General features: G+C 39.5%; 1 protein-coding gene across 2 annotated transcripts; it reads left to right on the top strand.

Moving 5' to 3' along the window:
- The first annotated feature begins 376 nt into the window (after positions 1 to 376).
- Positions 377 to 11,969, top strand: snupn (snurportin 1). 2 transcript variants are annotated; one of them, XM_034236068.1, is made up of 9 exons: positions 377 to 433; positions 2,023 to 2,187; positions 3,617 to 3,794; positions 4,165 to 4,269; positions 7,980 to 8,076; positions 9,722 to 9,819; positions 9,976 to 10,053; positions 10,521 to 10,601; positions 10,984 to 11,969. In XM_034236068.1, the coding sequence occupies exons 2-9, from the start codon at positions 2,030 to 2,032 to the stop codon at positions 11,302 to 11,304; spliced, it is 1,116 nt and encodes a 371-aa protein (XP_034091959.1). In that variant the 5' UTR covers positions 377 to 433; positions 2,023 to 2,029; the 3' UTR covers positions 11,305 to 11,969. The 2 variants fall into 2 exon arrangements, with proteins under 2 accessions (XP_034091959.1, XP_034091958.1); XM_034236067.1 differs by lacking the exon at positions 377 to 433 and adding an exon at positions 439 to 685.
- The last annotated feature ends 3,524 nt before the right edge of the window (positions 11,970 to 15,493 follow it).

The raw sequence follows: 15,493 nt of genomic DNA, 5'->3' as shown, positions 1-15,493 counted from the left end.
AACCTGATGTGCACCAGTTACACTGTTTATTTTCTTATGTCTATACCTTATTCCATATTTTATTGCATGGACACAAGAATTTCCCAATTTGGGATCAATAATCTATCTATCTATCTATCTATCTATCTATCTATCTATCTATCTATCTATCTATCTATCTATCTATCTATCTATCTATCTATCTATCTATCTATCTATCTATCTATCTATATATCTATCTATCTATCTATCTATCTATCTATCTATCTATCTATCTATCTATCTATCTATCTATCTATCTATCTATCTATCTATCTATCTATCTATCTATCTATCTATCTATCTTGAAGTTTGCTCTGTAAAACTCCGGGTTAGTTTTCTGTATATTGTCGGCCAACTAAAAGGGAACGATGGTAGAGTGACGTCACAGCAGCTTCCTCCCTGCATCTCCAAGGTACCTCCTGAGCTAGTGATATTTGTCATGCTATTATCTTGTCAAATGGTTACTTTGGGTCTAATAAGTATGTGTAGATAGTGTGCACTTAAAACAGTCACGTAACGCTGTATAATCAGTGTTGCTAAAGACTGTTTTGCAGCAGCATGTTTAGCTCGATGCTAACTGCTAACATGACGAATGTTGTAGCAGTGGGTTTTTAAAAAAGATCCCCGGGCTTTTTTTCACGTTGTATCACTCGTTTGTTTAGAGGTTTGTCTTCCTTGTAGATTGCATATTCGAAGATAACAGTAATGTGGTTAAAAAGTTATTTTAAACGGACATAACTCTACATGCTTTCGTATTATTAGTTTTGATGTATCGAATTTAGTATCAAAACTAACTAACCATGTGAACTCCTCAACACTTCTTCTGAGGAGCATGAACTGCATTTTAAAGGTTGAGGGTACAGACTTAATGGATATGTTAACATTGATGGAAAGTAACTAAGTACATTTACTTAAGTAGACATATTTGTACTTTACTTTAGTATTTCCATGTAATGCTATTTTAGAGATGAATATGTACTTTTTACTCCACAGCATTTGTTTCATCACTCACAGTCACTAGTTACTTTGTACACATATGCTGAAATACACGGTATCTAAATGTGGCCCACTACAGCACTAACATGCTCTTAACATGTATCAAAACAGGATAATATAATATCCATAGTAATACAATACTGTTAACGGTCCCTTCTGCGTAATGAGTACTTTCACTGTTGATACTTGAAGTATATTTATCAGATTACACTTCTCTACAATATGATTTATTTGACGAATTATGAAAGCAGGAGTTTAACTTGTTATGGAGTATTTTAAGACCTTAGTATTTGTACTTTTACTTAAGTTAAGGATCTGAGTACTTCTTCCAACACTGTATATTAGCACATAATTTGATGTTTACAATGACTGTTGTTAATGCTATCTGAAGCTGTGTGTCACAATGTGATGATGTATTAATGCTGGAGAGATTAATAACAGAAAACTAAACTATGACAACTATTTTGATTATGATTAATGGATATAAGTTTTAGAGAGCGTTTGTGATTTTAAAATCTTAAATCACTTTTCGCTGCTTAATCTTATAGTAATAGTGAATGCAGTTGGGTTGTAAAGTACAAGACATCAACTTGGACTTTGGAAAATATGTAATCACACTACAACAGGAACATGTGTGCCATTATGCAAATGTCAAACAGAGGTTAACTGGCAACAGGCTGAACTACCAAAATAAAGAATATTTTAGCAGTAACTGATAGATACAATTTTGCCTCAAAATCACAAATGATTCTCAAATCCGCATGCTTCAATCACACACTCAATGATCTCTCCACTATGGAAGTGCCATGTAATGGTTCCTTCCCACATAGTATATTTTATCATATATTGTTGATTTCACATAATTCTTATAGGTTTACAAGGGTTTGAAGCACACAAGAAGTGTCATTGCGGCTCCCAAAGATTATTAATAATTGGTGGCCACTATTTTCTTTTTCTTTGAATGATATATTGTTACTAAACTGAATGTGTTAACCACCTTTCCAGAGTCCCCATGGATGACCTGACCCAAGCCCTCTCGGCCAGCTTTGCTGTGTCCAAGGAGCCCAACAGCACCGCCACCGCTCACCCTCGGCTGGCCCAGTACAAGAGCAAGTTCAGCGTTCTGGAGCAGAGCGAGAGGCGGCGGCGCTTCCTTGAGCTGCAGAAAAGGTAAACGCTCTTCTTTATCAGTATTTAACCCTGGAGTTTCTAATTATATATGTTTTACGTCCTGGCCCAAGAATGGTAACAGCACAGTTACAGACAATCTTTAAAACACACAATCACAACACAGTCATACAACAAGTTTAGCCAAAGCATTTACAGACACAGCGGCTGATTCAAGGTCAGTTAAAGTAGCTTTGAGTTTGTTTAAAGAGACCAGCTCTCTGAGTTTCAGATCAATTTGCAGCTGGTTCCAAGCCACAGGAGCAGCGTAACTGAACGCCCTTTTCCCCAGTTCAGTACGGACTTTTGGTACAGTTAGAAGAAACAAGTCCTCAGAGCGAAGGTGATAAGATCCTGTTATTACAAGTTCCCAGTACGGACCCTGTCCCTTCTTGGTAGGATTTTCTCCAAACTAGAGTCACTACTCCACACTTATATTTAGTTTTAGTACTTAAAATAATGTTATTTGCCTTTCTTGTTTCATTATTGCAACATGAACACATTTGTAATACCATTGCTGCTAAACAGGGAAAGCCAATGCACCAGAGCCCGTTTAGCATTAGCTTCTGCTTCTACTAAGACCTCATTTACACGGGAAAGTTTGCGTTTACTCACCGAATTCGTTTTCAAAAAAGTATTCCGTTCACACGCATTCGGCTCATTTAACGTGTCCGTTCACACAAGACCACTGGAGACGCTGTAGTACATATGCCGGGCCTGTAAGTGGCGCTGTAGTTCCGCTCGAGACCGCTCGTAAGCGCTGGAGACGCTGTAGTACATATGCCGGGCCTGTAAGTGATGCTGTACTTTCGCCACAAAATACACCAAAAGCAGCGAAGAAGACCCCCGAGCATGGTTGCCATGGTTGCCCTTCTGTTTATGCCCCGCGGTAGATTTAGCAACATGAAGTTCATGTAATTCTCCATTTGTTGCTTATGGTTGTGGTAGAAGAGCTGTAGATTTTGCAATAACATCTGTACTGCTACTGACCATGCTACAGCAGTGAGCAGGAGAGGTGGGGCTATGGCTTCATCGTTATCAGGAAATTATCGTATAGGACGTACAGACGGAGCCGTTTGGCCCCCCAGAGCGTTCCGTTTGCAGATCTATCCACCTTGGGGTGCGTTTCCGTGGTTCCGTTACGGTCTCGTGTGAACGAACGGGCTATATGCGAGAGAAAAGTAGCCGATACAACCCGTTTCGTTCTCGTGTAAACACCGCCTTATTCCAGCTGCATACTTATGACTACAGAAACACTTGTCATCTACATCCTGGACGCAGTCCTAGAAAACCCTTTCCAGATTTTCTCCCAGCTTGCCAGAATTGGTCTCTTTAAGATTGCAGGTTTGCAGATGAACTGGTTCCTGTTCTGGCCGTCATTTAAATGCATGTTTTAATGTTTAATGTTTTTTCCCCTTATCGCTAATCTCAGTAAAAGGTTAAACTACGTCAACCATGCTCGGCGCCTGGCTGATGGGGATTGGACCGGGGCAGACAGCGATGAAGGGGAGGACATGGAGAAGAAAGAGGAGGGGGAACGGGAGCAGGAGGAAGAGGAGGAGGGGATGGACATTGAGAAGAGGAAGCTGCCAAAACATTATGCAAACCAGGTCAGTTGTAACCCTAACTTAAGATTTTCTATGCCAAAGCTAAATAAATAAAACCGATGAACCATCTCGATCAGCAGAGGGCGCTTGAGTTCATAGAATCATAAGTTTGTTGAAGCTATCAGATTTGACATTTGATCATTTTGTTCTTCTTTAAAATGACTGTTAACAACGGCTCCTTAGCCAATAGAAAAACACCAGTTCTTTATGCAATACTTAGAAAGGTTTGGCTTATTTGAAGCTAATGTATTTACAGGATTCCTGCTGTTTTGAGTTTGTATCTTGATGGTTGATTGCACTTATTGTAAACCGCTTTGACAGAAAGCATCAGCTAAGTGATATGAAACGTTACAAAGTTCCTCTTCCTCCTCAGATAATGCTGTCGGAGTGGCTGGTGGATGTGCCATCAGAGCTGGACACTGATTGGCTGATGGTCGTCTGTCCTGTGGGGAAAAGATCCCTCATTGTTGCCTCCAAGGTAAAAACCTGTCAATGCTTTCTAGTGTTGCACATGATCCTTTCCTACAGGAACAAGGTACATGTTTTAAGGCACCACATTGATCATTCACCATATGTAGAACTGTCAATCAAATTCAATTTAAATCCTGCAGGCTGCTTATTATTTGCTTTCAACTACTTTCCATCTCTTCTATTTTTAATGAGTCATCTTCCGGTCCTAATTCTAAGCCTATCCTTCAACCTTTTATCAAGATAAACAACAGCAGGAAACTCTTCTAGTTTAAATGCAATGTCATGTGTCTACCCAGTCAATGTTTTGAGAGGATTATCCTACTGTGCATTTATTGTACATTTAACACTGCATTCCCTTTATCAGTATCAGAATACCTGTATTTGTCCCACAGAGGATACATGTACATTGTTACAGCAAGTAGAGAGCCAAAGATAGCTTAATATAATGAAGAAGCATTCATAGAAATATTACAAATAAAAAGGGAAAATTACACAATTTACAAATGACACAAAACACATCCAGTAGAGTTTTGAGATGGCACATTAGTAGTATTACACAAATGGGGGGTTATAGTTAAGCAATAGCTCACGACAGGCCGTGGTATATGGTCATTATATCACAGTTAAGGGGCGTGGTTCGGCCCGACGCGAAGCAGATGTGAGAGTCCTTAACAACGATCAATAAGTCCTTGCTGCACATTATCCCTTACATGTTTCCATCTTAAGCTTTGTTATGGCGCGTTTCCACTGCAGCGGGTAGCTCGCTTTAAGCGTGCCGAGCCGTGCGGGGCCCGTTTTTGGTTGCGTTTCCACTTGGCCTAGTACCGGCTAGCGGGTCCTAATTCACAGTTTTTCTGGCCCCATAAAATCGTGGTTCTAGGGCCAGGAACAACCAGGCTGAGTCGGGCTGAGTATGCTAAACTAGAGAGAGAATCGCTGGCAAGGGGGCTACAACTACAACAAAATGAATATATTTGACCGTGATTTAATTGTAATACACGTTTCAAAATGATGCCGAAGTAACAACATACTGATACCGGTTAGTAAGAACCATGAATTAATGCTTTGACAAGTCTGCAGACAGACGGCAGGCGAAAAACCCTTTTTAAAATGCGTGTTTTCTAAATGGAGCTTGGCTAAGCTAACGTTATATATGCTCCGACCGTCCACAGTCACAACAACGGCCTATACAGACATAAATAAACCAGCGACTGTATTCTCCATGACACAGACAGTCTGTGGTTTGTACTTGTTTAACTTTTGTCTAGTTTCTGAACAGATATGAGGAGCTGTGAGCTCTGAGTGCTAAGAGCTAATGGCTGTGTTGTTTTTCTGGGGCTCTCATTGAAGATGACGTCACGGCTCCGCCTACACTGCGTTACTATAGTAACTGCCCCAGTTCCTAAACTGTAATGGAAGCGCAGCATTAAAGTGAGCCGGGCCTAATAAGGCCTAACCAAACCGAACAAGGCCGAGCGAGGCCTGCAGTGGAAACGCGCCATAAGTTAGTTAGTTAGTTTCGTAATGGACGTAATGTAACGGTTGTAGCTTTTCTCAGACGCGGAGGGATACTGACTTGTTGTGAAAAGTAACTACAATTCTACCCGTGATAAACACTCATTATATCACGGGTAAGAACCAATCAGATTGCTTGATTTGACTTGTCCGTTTCATAGTCTTCATTGTTTGTGTGTGGGGGTTTATTATACAGCCTGAGGTGAGTTATGTCTGTGAGCAAGATGAGACCAATTATTTTAGAAATCCTACACACAATAAACAATATAGGGGAACTGTTAGGAATACTTTTCCTGTAAACTAGAATTGATTTCGTTATGATACTGTAAAGATGTAGGTTTATTATACCATATTAATGAGTTGCAATGTAAGGCAGTTTTTATAAAATAAAATATAATACAGCTGCATGTTCATGACTACAAGAATGTAATGCAAAAAGATAAAGGGATTGGCTTTCACGCCAAAGAAGTCATGAGAAATTCTGCAAAACAGGAAGTACCAGAAGCTGTGGTATTGAGCCACGTTGTGTCTCACCATTCATTTGGAAATAAGAGAAGTCCTCATCATGCCGACGTCAATGTGCATTCAGTCATTAGATTACAATGCAGGTGCACAAAGTGATCCCATCAGAGAAGAGACGGATAGTAAAGGTCAATGGTGAAAAGAGTGTGGGTTGTAATTGATTTGAACTATGCATGCTTTGTCTGCTCTGAAACGTTCCTCGTGGTGATCTGCCAAGCCCAACACAGGGACATCATTGTTTTATTTTATTGATTTAATGTTATTGTTTAGTCAATTAAATGTTTGGGGGGGAAATTCTCATATCTGAGAAACTAAAACATAGAATAATTGACGTTTTTATTTTAAATGATTATGAAAATGTGCCGATTAATTTTCAGTCAGTCGACTAATGATGGCAGCTGAAAGGATACTGATTTTAGATCAGCTTCACCTTCTTAGCTCAACCTGCCTGAGTTATGTATGTATTACACTATTATATTGTACCTTTTTTAACATGCATAAAATGTTGACAAACGGTAATATTGCTTTAGAGTTCCTTTTTAAAAATGTGACTTGTATTACTTTGTTCATGTCCCCCAAACAACCCGGAAAAACAATGTTGTGAATTCAGAAAAACAGTCTCCTCTTGCCGACTTCCTCTCGTTTCGTAATCATCATTAACCATAACTTATAAGAAACAAAATTAGCTATCAATAACTTCATGTTAAAACAATCTGTAGTGTTTTTCCACTTGACTTTCTTACGCAATTGCATGTGTCTTCAGTAGTGGTGAAGGTAAAACAATAGCCTCATCTACCACGTATTCAGTTGTGTGGTTTATGAGTAATAAAAACATGTGTCAGCATTTCTCTGGTAACTCTCGTACAACATGTCTGTCCTGTCGCACTGGCCCGAGGCTACAGTTTCCCTCCGATCACACCCTGTGATGCAACCGCTTATATTATCAGAATGACTGTCACCTGCTTCCTTATTCAGTATTTCAGAACTTGACCTCATTGACGCCAAATATCTGAGACGCCGCGATACAGAGGCCATTACGAAACAGATGGTGTTTGTCGCTTGAGGAAACTTGAACATGTCTCATCGGTAGTCACTTTTATGTCCTCTGCAGTAACTATGTAAACTTTCTGGCATCTGAGACCCCACTGTTTGGCCCATATTTCCCCTCTCCTCATCGACCACTATCATCCACCTTTCTTGAGTATTTAAGGCACACATTTGTATTTGTATGTGCAGGTAGTAAGCTCCTCACAATAACGATGTGACGATTAACTAATCGAATCGCTCTTTCTACAATATGATTGTACTGTTAACGTTTTTACTGATTTATGTTGTTTAAATAAATTATTCAAAGTTCATTGTCATTAAAAAATGAATACACATTGTTAGTCTTAATTTACAAATGTGTCATGTAATGCAAAATAGGGCAACAACAGTTGAGCTGATATAATGTGACTTTTGGTTTGAGCTAATTGCACATCTGTCAGCTTTCTGAAGCATGTGTCACAAAGTCAAACACTAAGAAGTGTGTAAATAAAGCAAAGTGATAGAAGAAATTGAATGATCCAGTGTTCTGATCGCCTTGTTCCTTTTCTCATTAGTCACAATACTTCTGTACTCAGTTATAATGTTGTGGTAACTCTTCCTTCATGTATCCTCTCTGTCTTTTCTCTCCTGAAGGGCTCCACTGCAGCGTACACTAAAAGCGGATACTGTGTGAACCGTTTCCCCTCCCTGCTGCCCGGGGGGAACCGCCACAACTCGGCCATGGGAAAAGGTAGGTGGGCCTGCTGAATGTGGTGCAGTGGTTAACTATAGGAGACCACTTAGGCAATTAATGAAGCACAAGAAAATGGAGATATAATGAGGGCAATATTCAAAATCGAATGCAATTTTTACATCGGTTCTCAAATGAACTGTAATTGACGGCATACACGAACATATTTCTTTCTTTTCTTCAATGTAAAATGTAATTGTATCTTTATACATATTAGGGCTGCACGATATATCGTGTCGCGACGATAATCGCGATATTCACATCGCATTTTTTAATTTATTTTGTATTTTTTAGGACGTGCAATATTAAAGGTGGGGTATGTAATTCACTTCAGAAACACTTTTTGTTATATTCCATGGAATGCTCTTAACATCCCGATAGCAATGAATACATGAAATGCTTTGACAATAAATACATAATAAAATGTCATCTGTGGAAGCTGTAGCGCTGTAAAAAGCACGACACGAGGATGGCCTACCTGCCTGTCAGCCTTCCATCTGGGCACAAACTTATCTCGTGCCCTCATTGGTCATGTGCGCGTTCGTGTGTGTTGGAGGAGGGGCTCTGTGAGGAAGTGGCAGATTTGTTCCGGCTGTGTATTTTCAAATTCTAGCGCACTCGAGCTGGTTTCTCCAAAATGACCTACCCCACCTTTAAGTAGGCAAATGAACTGAAACACGTCATGTTACAATTATTTTGCTGCTTGCTACAAAAGGAAAACTTGCGCGGCTCTCATGTCAGGGGCTCGTGAGTGAGTGACATGCAGGCTCTGCATGCACAGCAAGCCACCAATCACAATCATTCTTGATCAGATCACAGCAGGATAACCGAGCTAGCTCAGCTTGTTGCTCTGATAACTTAAGATCCAGAAGTCCGTGACTAAAATTCTTCATCTGGTTAAATATCGTTAAAAAAATACGAATTGTATAGCATTAAAGTTCAAGAAAGGATGGTTTGCGGATGGTTTCTTCAATTCCTGTATTTTTTCATATCGTAGGGGAAGAAAATATCACAATGTCAGTTTTTTCCAATATCGTGCAGCCCTAATACATATCACACAAAATATGATTCTATTCGATCCTGGATGTAATTGATAAGAAATGTGAGACTGATTGGGGGCTGATGGATGATGCTGTCTACAAGAAGGTGTTGATATGCACAAAAGTGAAATGCAGTGCAACAACATTTAAAGAAGCTCCGCCTGCGGCTTTTAATGTGATATTTATAGACAAAGCATTTTCCAAAGGTAGATAATAAGAAAGAACATTCTGTAAATGTGTATACAATGAAACATGAAAACAGAGGATTTGAATGAAAAGGGAAATAATAGTTTAAAACTAGATGTGGATGGGGTCAATGAGAGCAGTGATCTAACGATTACTAGATATTGTTGCAAGCATACAGTTCTGTCTTTTATTAGCATCTTATGATTTAGATCTTATCAAACGGGTCCTAAAAGAAACAACCAAATAAATCAGAACTAGTAACTTTTGTACTCCTATATTGGTCAATAATGCTTTTAAACTCTTTGCATATACAGATGTTGGAATCATTTTGTTCTATAAAGTTGTGAAAGTATTTTTTGGTATAATAGTGGATTCTGTATGTCTCATCATGTTGCCCCTTTTTTCTGTGCCTTGAGCAGACTACACGATCCTGGACTGCATCTACAGCGAGGTGGACAGAACGTTCTACATCCTGGACGTCATGTGCTGGCGAGGCCACCCGGTCTACGACTGCCCGGTAAGACGGACTTCTAATCCAGGAATGCTCGTCTAATTGCTTAAGTAGCCGAGTCTGGGCCACAGATGTGCTTCTTTGCCACGTTTGCCCCTCTCATTGGCTCTGCATTTTGAAGAAGGAGGTTTTTGTTTACAGTTCTTGTTTTCTCATCAACAGACCGAGTTCCGTTTCTTCTGGCTCCAGTCCAAAGTCGAGGAGACGGACGGCCTTTCAGAAATCGCCAAACGCAACCCTGTGAGTAACAGGAAAAGAGCATCTTCACTTCAAGCTCCATTTTGTCCCGTCTAGTTTTCAGTGTTGTTATTTGAGACACTGTTACATGTTTATCCAATCACGTTGTGCCTTGCTGCACCTCGTTTCCACATATGAGTCCTTAATGTGAACCTCCTCAGGGAAAGAGGAGACAAAGGAAATCAAAAGCGAACTCCCATTACCGTCTTTGGTACTAATTGTGCACTAAAGTGTTTATTGCACACAAATCTCGATAATTACGGGGCTTAGATGAAGCCTGGGTGAACTTTGAATTTCTATTCCCCTTTTAATCTGCAGCCTTCCTGTGGTACAGCCCAGTAGGAGCTAAATCAGGCTTAGTCCTTGTAGAGTAAACTCTCCATCGGAAAGTAATTTCTCACATTTGACACGAGGACAAATTGTGTTTGAACTAACAACGTGGTGTGCTCTGGTTTTGTTTGGTCCTACAGTTCCGGTTTGTGAGCCTTCAAAGTGCAGCCTGCACTGCAGAGCTGATCCAGAAAGCCCTGGCTGCCGAGTACAGCTTCAGCGTAAGAAAATATCTCTCTTCCTTCAATTCAAAACATATCTGCTGCACATTGCATGTAGAGTCAAATAGCTGCTTAAAACACTAGGTGTATTTGTGGGATTATACATCATTTGGTTATGAAACACAAATAGAGGAACTTCATTAGGCTTTCATTCCCAAGTCAAAGTCAACTTTATTGTCAATCTTTCAGTTTGTGTGTACAGACAGAGAGATCGAAATACCCACAATCTAGAGTACAAAAACAAATATATATCAAAATATGTATATATACCTATATATATTTACACATTTATACATATGCACACATTAAGACCTAAATAAAAGCACAACAATCAATATATACAAAATAACAGTCACTTCGATATCTAATTTTCTGGCTGCAGGTGGATGGTCTTCTCTTCTACCACCGGCAGACCCACTACACCCCCGGCAGCACCCCTCTGGTGGGCTGGCTGCGGCCCTACATGGTCACTGACATCCTGGGCATCGAGGTGCCCGAGTGCCCCCTCACCACCAAGCCTGAGTACGCCAGCCAGCAGCTGCAGCAGATCCTGGAGCACAAAAAACCATCGACTGAAGTCCGCCCCGCCAACAGGAGCGGGGGCTACGAGTTAGAGTACCTGTCCACCCCTCTACGGGACAGTGAGGACCCTCTGAACTTTTTAAATACGAAGCCAATACAGGAAGCGCACATGGAGGTCTGAGAGTTAAGCTAAACAAGCGGATTGCTAACTCAGTGTTTCTGAGCGGCCTCCATATGTTCCTTTTAGAAGGTCTGCTGAATGCTTTTTCCAGATCTGACCAATTGCATTGCATGGCTAATTCTAATCCGGCACTGCTCAGGACGCCTTCAGAGTGCAGATCAGTTGAGCTATGTTATATATGTGTTTTTAAATGGATAAAACTCTGACATTCACATATTGTACCTGCTGCAGAACTCTAGAACAGATTAGTTTCTTTGAGAGTAATTGGGCAGTATTTACCCACCATAACTACTAAGTGATGGTTTGATATGCAACTCCCTTTCATAACACCATGGGTAGTTGCATATGCCAAAAAATATGTTTTGTCTGCGAGATATAATGCATGGTAAATGTTATGGCTTGATTGCTTTGGTTTCGCATTACAAACATCATTACCGCTGTAAGTTTGCACACTTTCTAAAACGACTACCCTCCAAACAATACAGAACTGGTAAACAGATCATTACTTTGTGCAACACAGAAATAGAGAGCTGCACTCAGAGTTTTCTTAGATGAGGTTTTGCCGACAGTCAGACGGCAGCAGTGACATGGGTTTTTACAATGTTAAAAAATATGTTTTAAAGAGTACGTTTCTTAATAAAATGTTGTTTGTTTCTCAACCTACAGTGTTCCCACTTATTTCTTTAAAGGTATTTTTATCGGATCAGGTTAGTTCTTGGGGAGAGACATTACATTTAAGGTTTGTTTTTTTTCATTAGAAAACTGTTCATATGCTCATTTAATTAGATTCTGGTTATTTGGACTTTTTTACATGTATCAGGCTTATAACTGAATGGTTACTCTGTGACAAAGCAAAGATCCCTATATAAAATCAAATACTTTTAAACAGTTGTGTGTGTATATATACCTAACTTATTTCAACAATAAAGTGAAGTGGATGTTAAGTTAAGAAAATCCTTTGAATTGGGTTTTCAAATCCTCTGCAAACACACCTCTGACTTGACTGCACTTGCACTGTCAATAAACCTGCGAGTGTCTGATGTTCCAGGATATGATAGGATGTGAGTCATCGTGCTGAGAGCTCATCGAGAGCATCTCTTTCTCTCTGCACTGAGTGAGCTCACAAGGCCATTTGCGTGACTGAAGAGCTAGAAGGAACTTGTCAACAGGAAAAGACGAGAATCGAGAAAGTGTCTGGCAGGGTCGTGAACTTAGTTTTCGTCGACCTGTGCCAGCATATCCTTTGACATAAAAACACCTAATATCATCGCCTCAGGTTACGAGATCTGTGCTGCATGAACTAGTTTACAATATCTGAGGATCAGAAGCAGCCTGGTTCTCCGTTTCCTTTTCGTTGCCTTGTTTTTGGTGAGAATAGTTACAGTTAAATTGTTTGTGGACTGTTTTAAAACTTGTTTAATTTGTTTCCACTGCAAAGTTTGAACTTTGACTTCACAGGTGGTTGATGTAGTAGTGGTAACATAAAGGAATTATCTGTACAAATTATTCTATTTAGTTAGCGTTAGCTCGACAGCTAATAGTGTCGTCGGTCAGTCCAACACGTTGGTCAAGACTGAGATATCTCCAAAGTACATTCATGGTCTACAGAGGATAAACCAAATATGCTTTGGTGACCCTATATATTTGGGATTTTCCTCAAGCACTAGCCTACCATGAGTTTAACATGAAGGTGAAATATCTCCACAATATGATGGACGTTATAGACATTAATTTCCCCCTCAGAATGAACTGCAATGACTTTAGTGATCACTTTCAAATGTTAAACAATTGTGTCACATGCTCTCACACTTGAACCTCAGCTTTCCTTTTATTTAACACTGAGGCAAATGATAGCATGCTAATGGTACTTAGATGGTGACATTTTAGCAATGTTGTCCCAGAGAACAACCTCAAAGAACTACTACTTTGGCTGTAGACTCTATATCTAATTTCAAAACATTTTAACACATACTTTTTGGACTTATTTTTCCATTTGGAGAAAGGCAGTTATTTTAATAATTTTTAGAAGAAATGTTTCGTCTTGTGTTCGAACAACTACTCACTTGTTCTACTCTGGAGAAAAAAAAATTGTTTTCTTCTTTCTTCTCGTTCTTATGATGGTATCGCTTTTGCTCTCACCACCTACACGGAACATTTACAGGTGAAAATAACACGTTCACCACCCTTGTGTGGGGGGGTTGTTATATATCTCATTCTGGGAAATAGGAGATCACTGACTTAAGTAGAGGAAAGTGCACAATGCAGCTGAAAGAACTAAATACCACATTTCAAAATCTGATCAGGTGATTGCTCCTGGAAAGCATTAAACATCACTGACTGATCTGAAAAGTCAAAGCAGATAACAGTATTTAGTAGTAGAAGGTTCTTGGTTATCTGCTTTTAAATGAGTTCTACCTAAATGTAGACAAGGAACATTTAAACAGTATATGAAACAGAGTTGATGTGGTTTGTGACAAATCAGATTGAAAAACTATAAATAATGTTTGATCTCCCTTTGATTTTTGTATGTGGTCAAAAAGTGTGCAAATACATATTTCTGCAGAAGGGTCCAAAGCATTTGACTCCTTCTGACTCAGTGTTTAAGAACAATATCTTTGACGAAATGCTTTTCATCGGGTACAATCGGATGTTTTTGTCTTCCACATTCAGTCACCACTACACCTAGACGCCTGTCAAAGAGAGCAAAGTCAGGCATGTGGTATACTGCAAGAATTCAGCTATTAGTCAGCAGCGCAGATCACTTTCCAGGAACTGAGCACCTGTAAGTACACAGTTGCACTTATTAAAGTGTGCTTAGTTCCTTACACACACACACACACACACACACACACACACACACACACACACACACACACACACACACACACACACACACACACACACACACACACACACACACGTGGTTACTTAGGCTTCTCTGATTACTACGAAAACCCTGTCACATGCCTTTTAAAGAGGCAGATTTGTGTTTCTCTTGCAACTCTCAGACATGATGAATAGTCTTGTTCTTTTCCAAACTGAACCCAAATTCCAAGAAGCTGCAATCCAACATATGAACACATTTGGACTAGCCACATACAAAAAGAAAATACTGGTGAAATGTAGCTCAATATTTAAAGTGCGCATATGAGACTTGTATTGATTTTCTCATCTAACTCTTGGCAAGAAAGTGCATAAGCATACTTCTTAAATTGGCAACCATATTATATAACATTTTAAATTAATATTTTGTGCAAAACAAAAAACTATTTAAAATGATTCAGAATCAATGCATCAGAATCAATCTTCTATGTGTAATCTGGGTCAGTAATGTGTGTGTGGTTTGATGTAAATTCCCAAATGTCAGATCAATTTAGTAGCATTAAGGCCCTGAGTCCTCAACGGATTGCTCAGTTAATTTGTGATTCTTAGAAAAATCCAGTTAAATGTGATTTTCAAGCAGCCTTTACATAAAAAGCAGTCACTCCAGACTTGTAACATGGTGCTTGGCATCGCCACACTGTACTTTAGACAACATCTTGGAGTAAACAGATACATTTAGACTGTGAATGCCTTTATTTCACCCTCTGCTAACCAGTGTGTGAAAATGGGCCTTTAAGAGTTTTTATGTCAGGGTGTACATTACAAGGGCAGGGTTAAGAGTTTACCAATCACATTTCCCCAAATGTCAGCTAGTTTGATAGGAAGTCTATTGTTGTCTACTCCCTTTTCCCTTCGGTTTTCAAGCCAGACTTTCTCACGGCTTATTATTTACAGTTTGCCTATTGTGGGATTGTTTTTTGTGGAAAGAAAAATATAAACAGCATGTGATTGTACCTATAACTTCTAGCTTATTTTCTTACAACAACACATGAAGTCGAAGAAATGAATCACTTGTCTCAAAAGGCTTTCCCTTATTCAACCACAGGCCTAACAATGTGTCTATGATGTTAACACAGCATTGACAAATCTTAGGAACTTCTCACACTGTGTGCCTGTTTTGCATCAGATTACTTTTACAACCTCATTACAATCTCATCAAAGTATGAAATGAAGGCCATCAATAGGCTTACAGGAAATACAATCTCCTAACTGCACTATTTAACTATCCTGATGAGAAATATCAGCAGAATATTATGTTTCTGTGGAGGCCTGAGGTTTCTTCGGGGGTCATTACATTGACTTTATC

The sequence above is a fragment of the Gymnodraco acuticeps genome, unplaced genomic scaffold (assembly GCF_902827175.1).
Source record: "Gymnodraco acuticeps unplaced genomic scaffold, fGymAcu1.1, whole genome shotgun sequence".
Classification (NCBI taxonomy): domain Eukaryota; kingdom Metazoa; phylum Chordata; class Actinopteri; order Perciformes; family Bathydraconidae; genus Gymnodraco; species Gymnodraco acuticeps.
The sequence above is the reverse complement of the archived record's forward strand: the minus strand, read 5'-3'. Positions and strand labels throughout refer to the sequence as shown.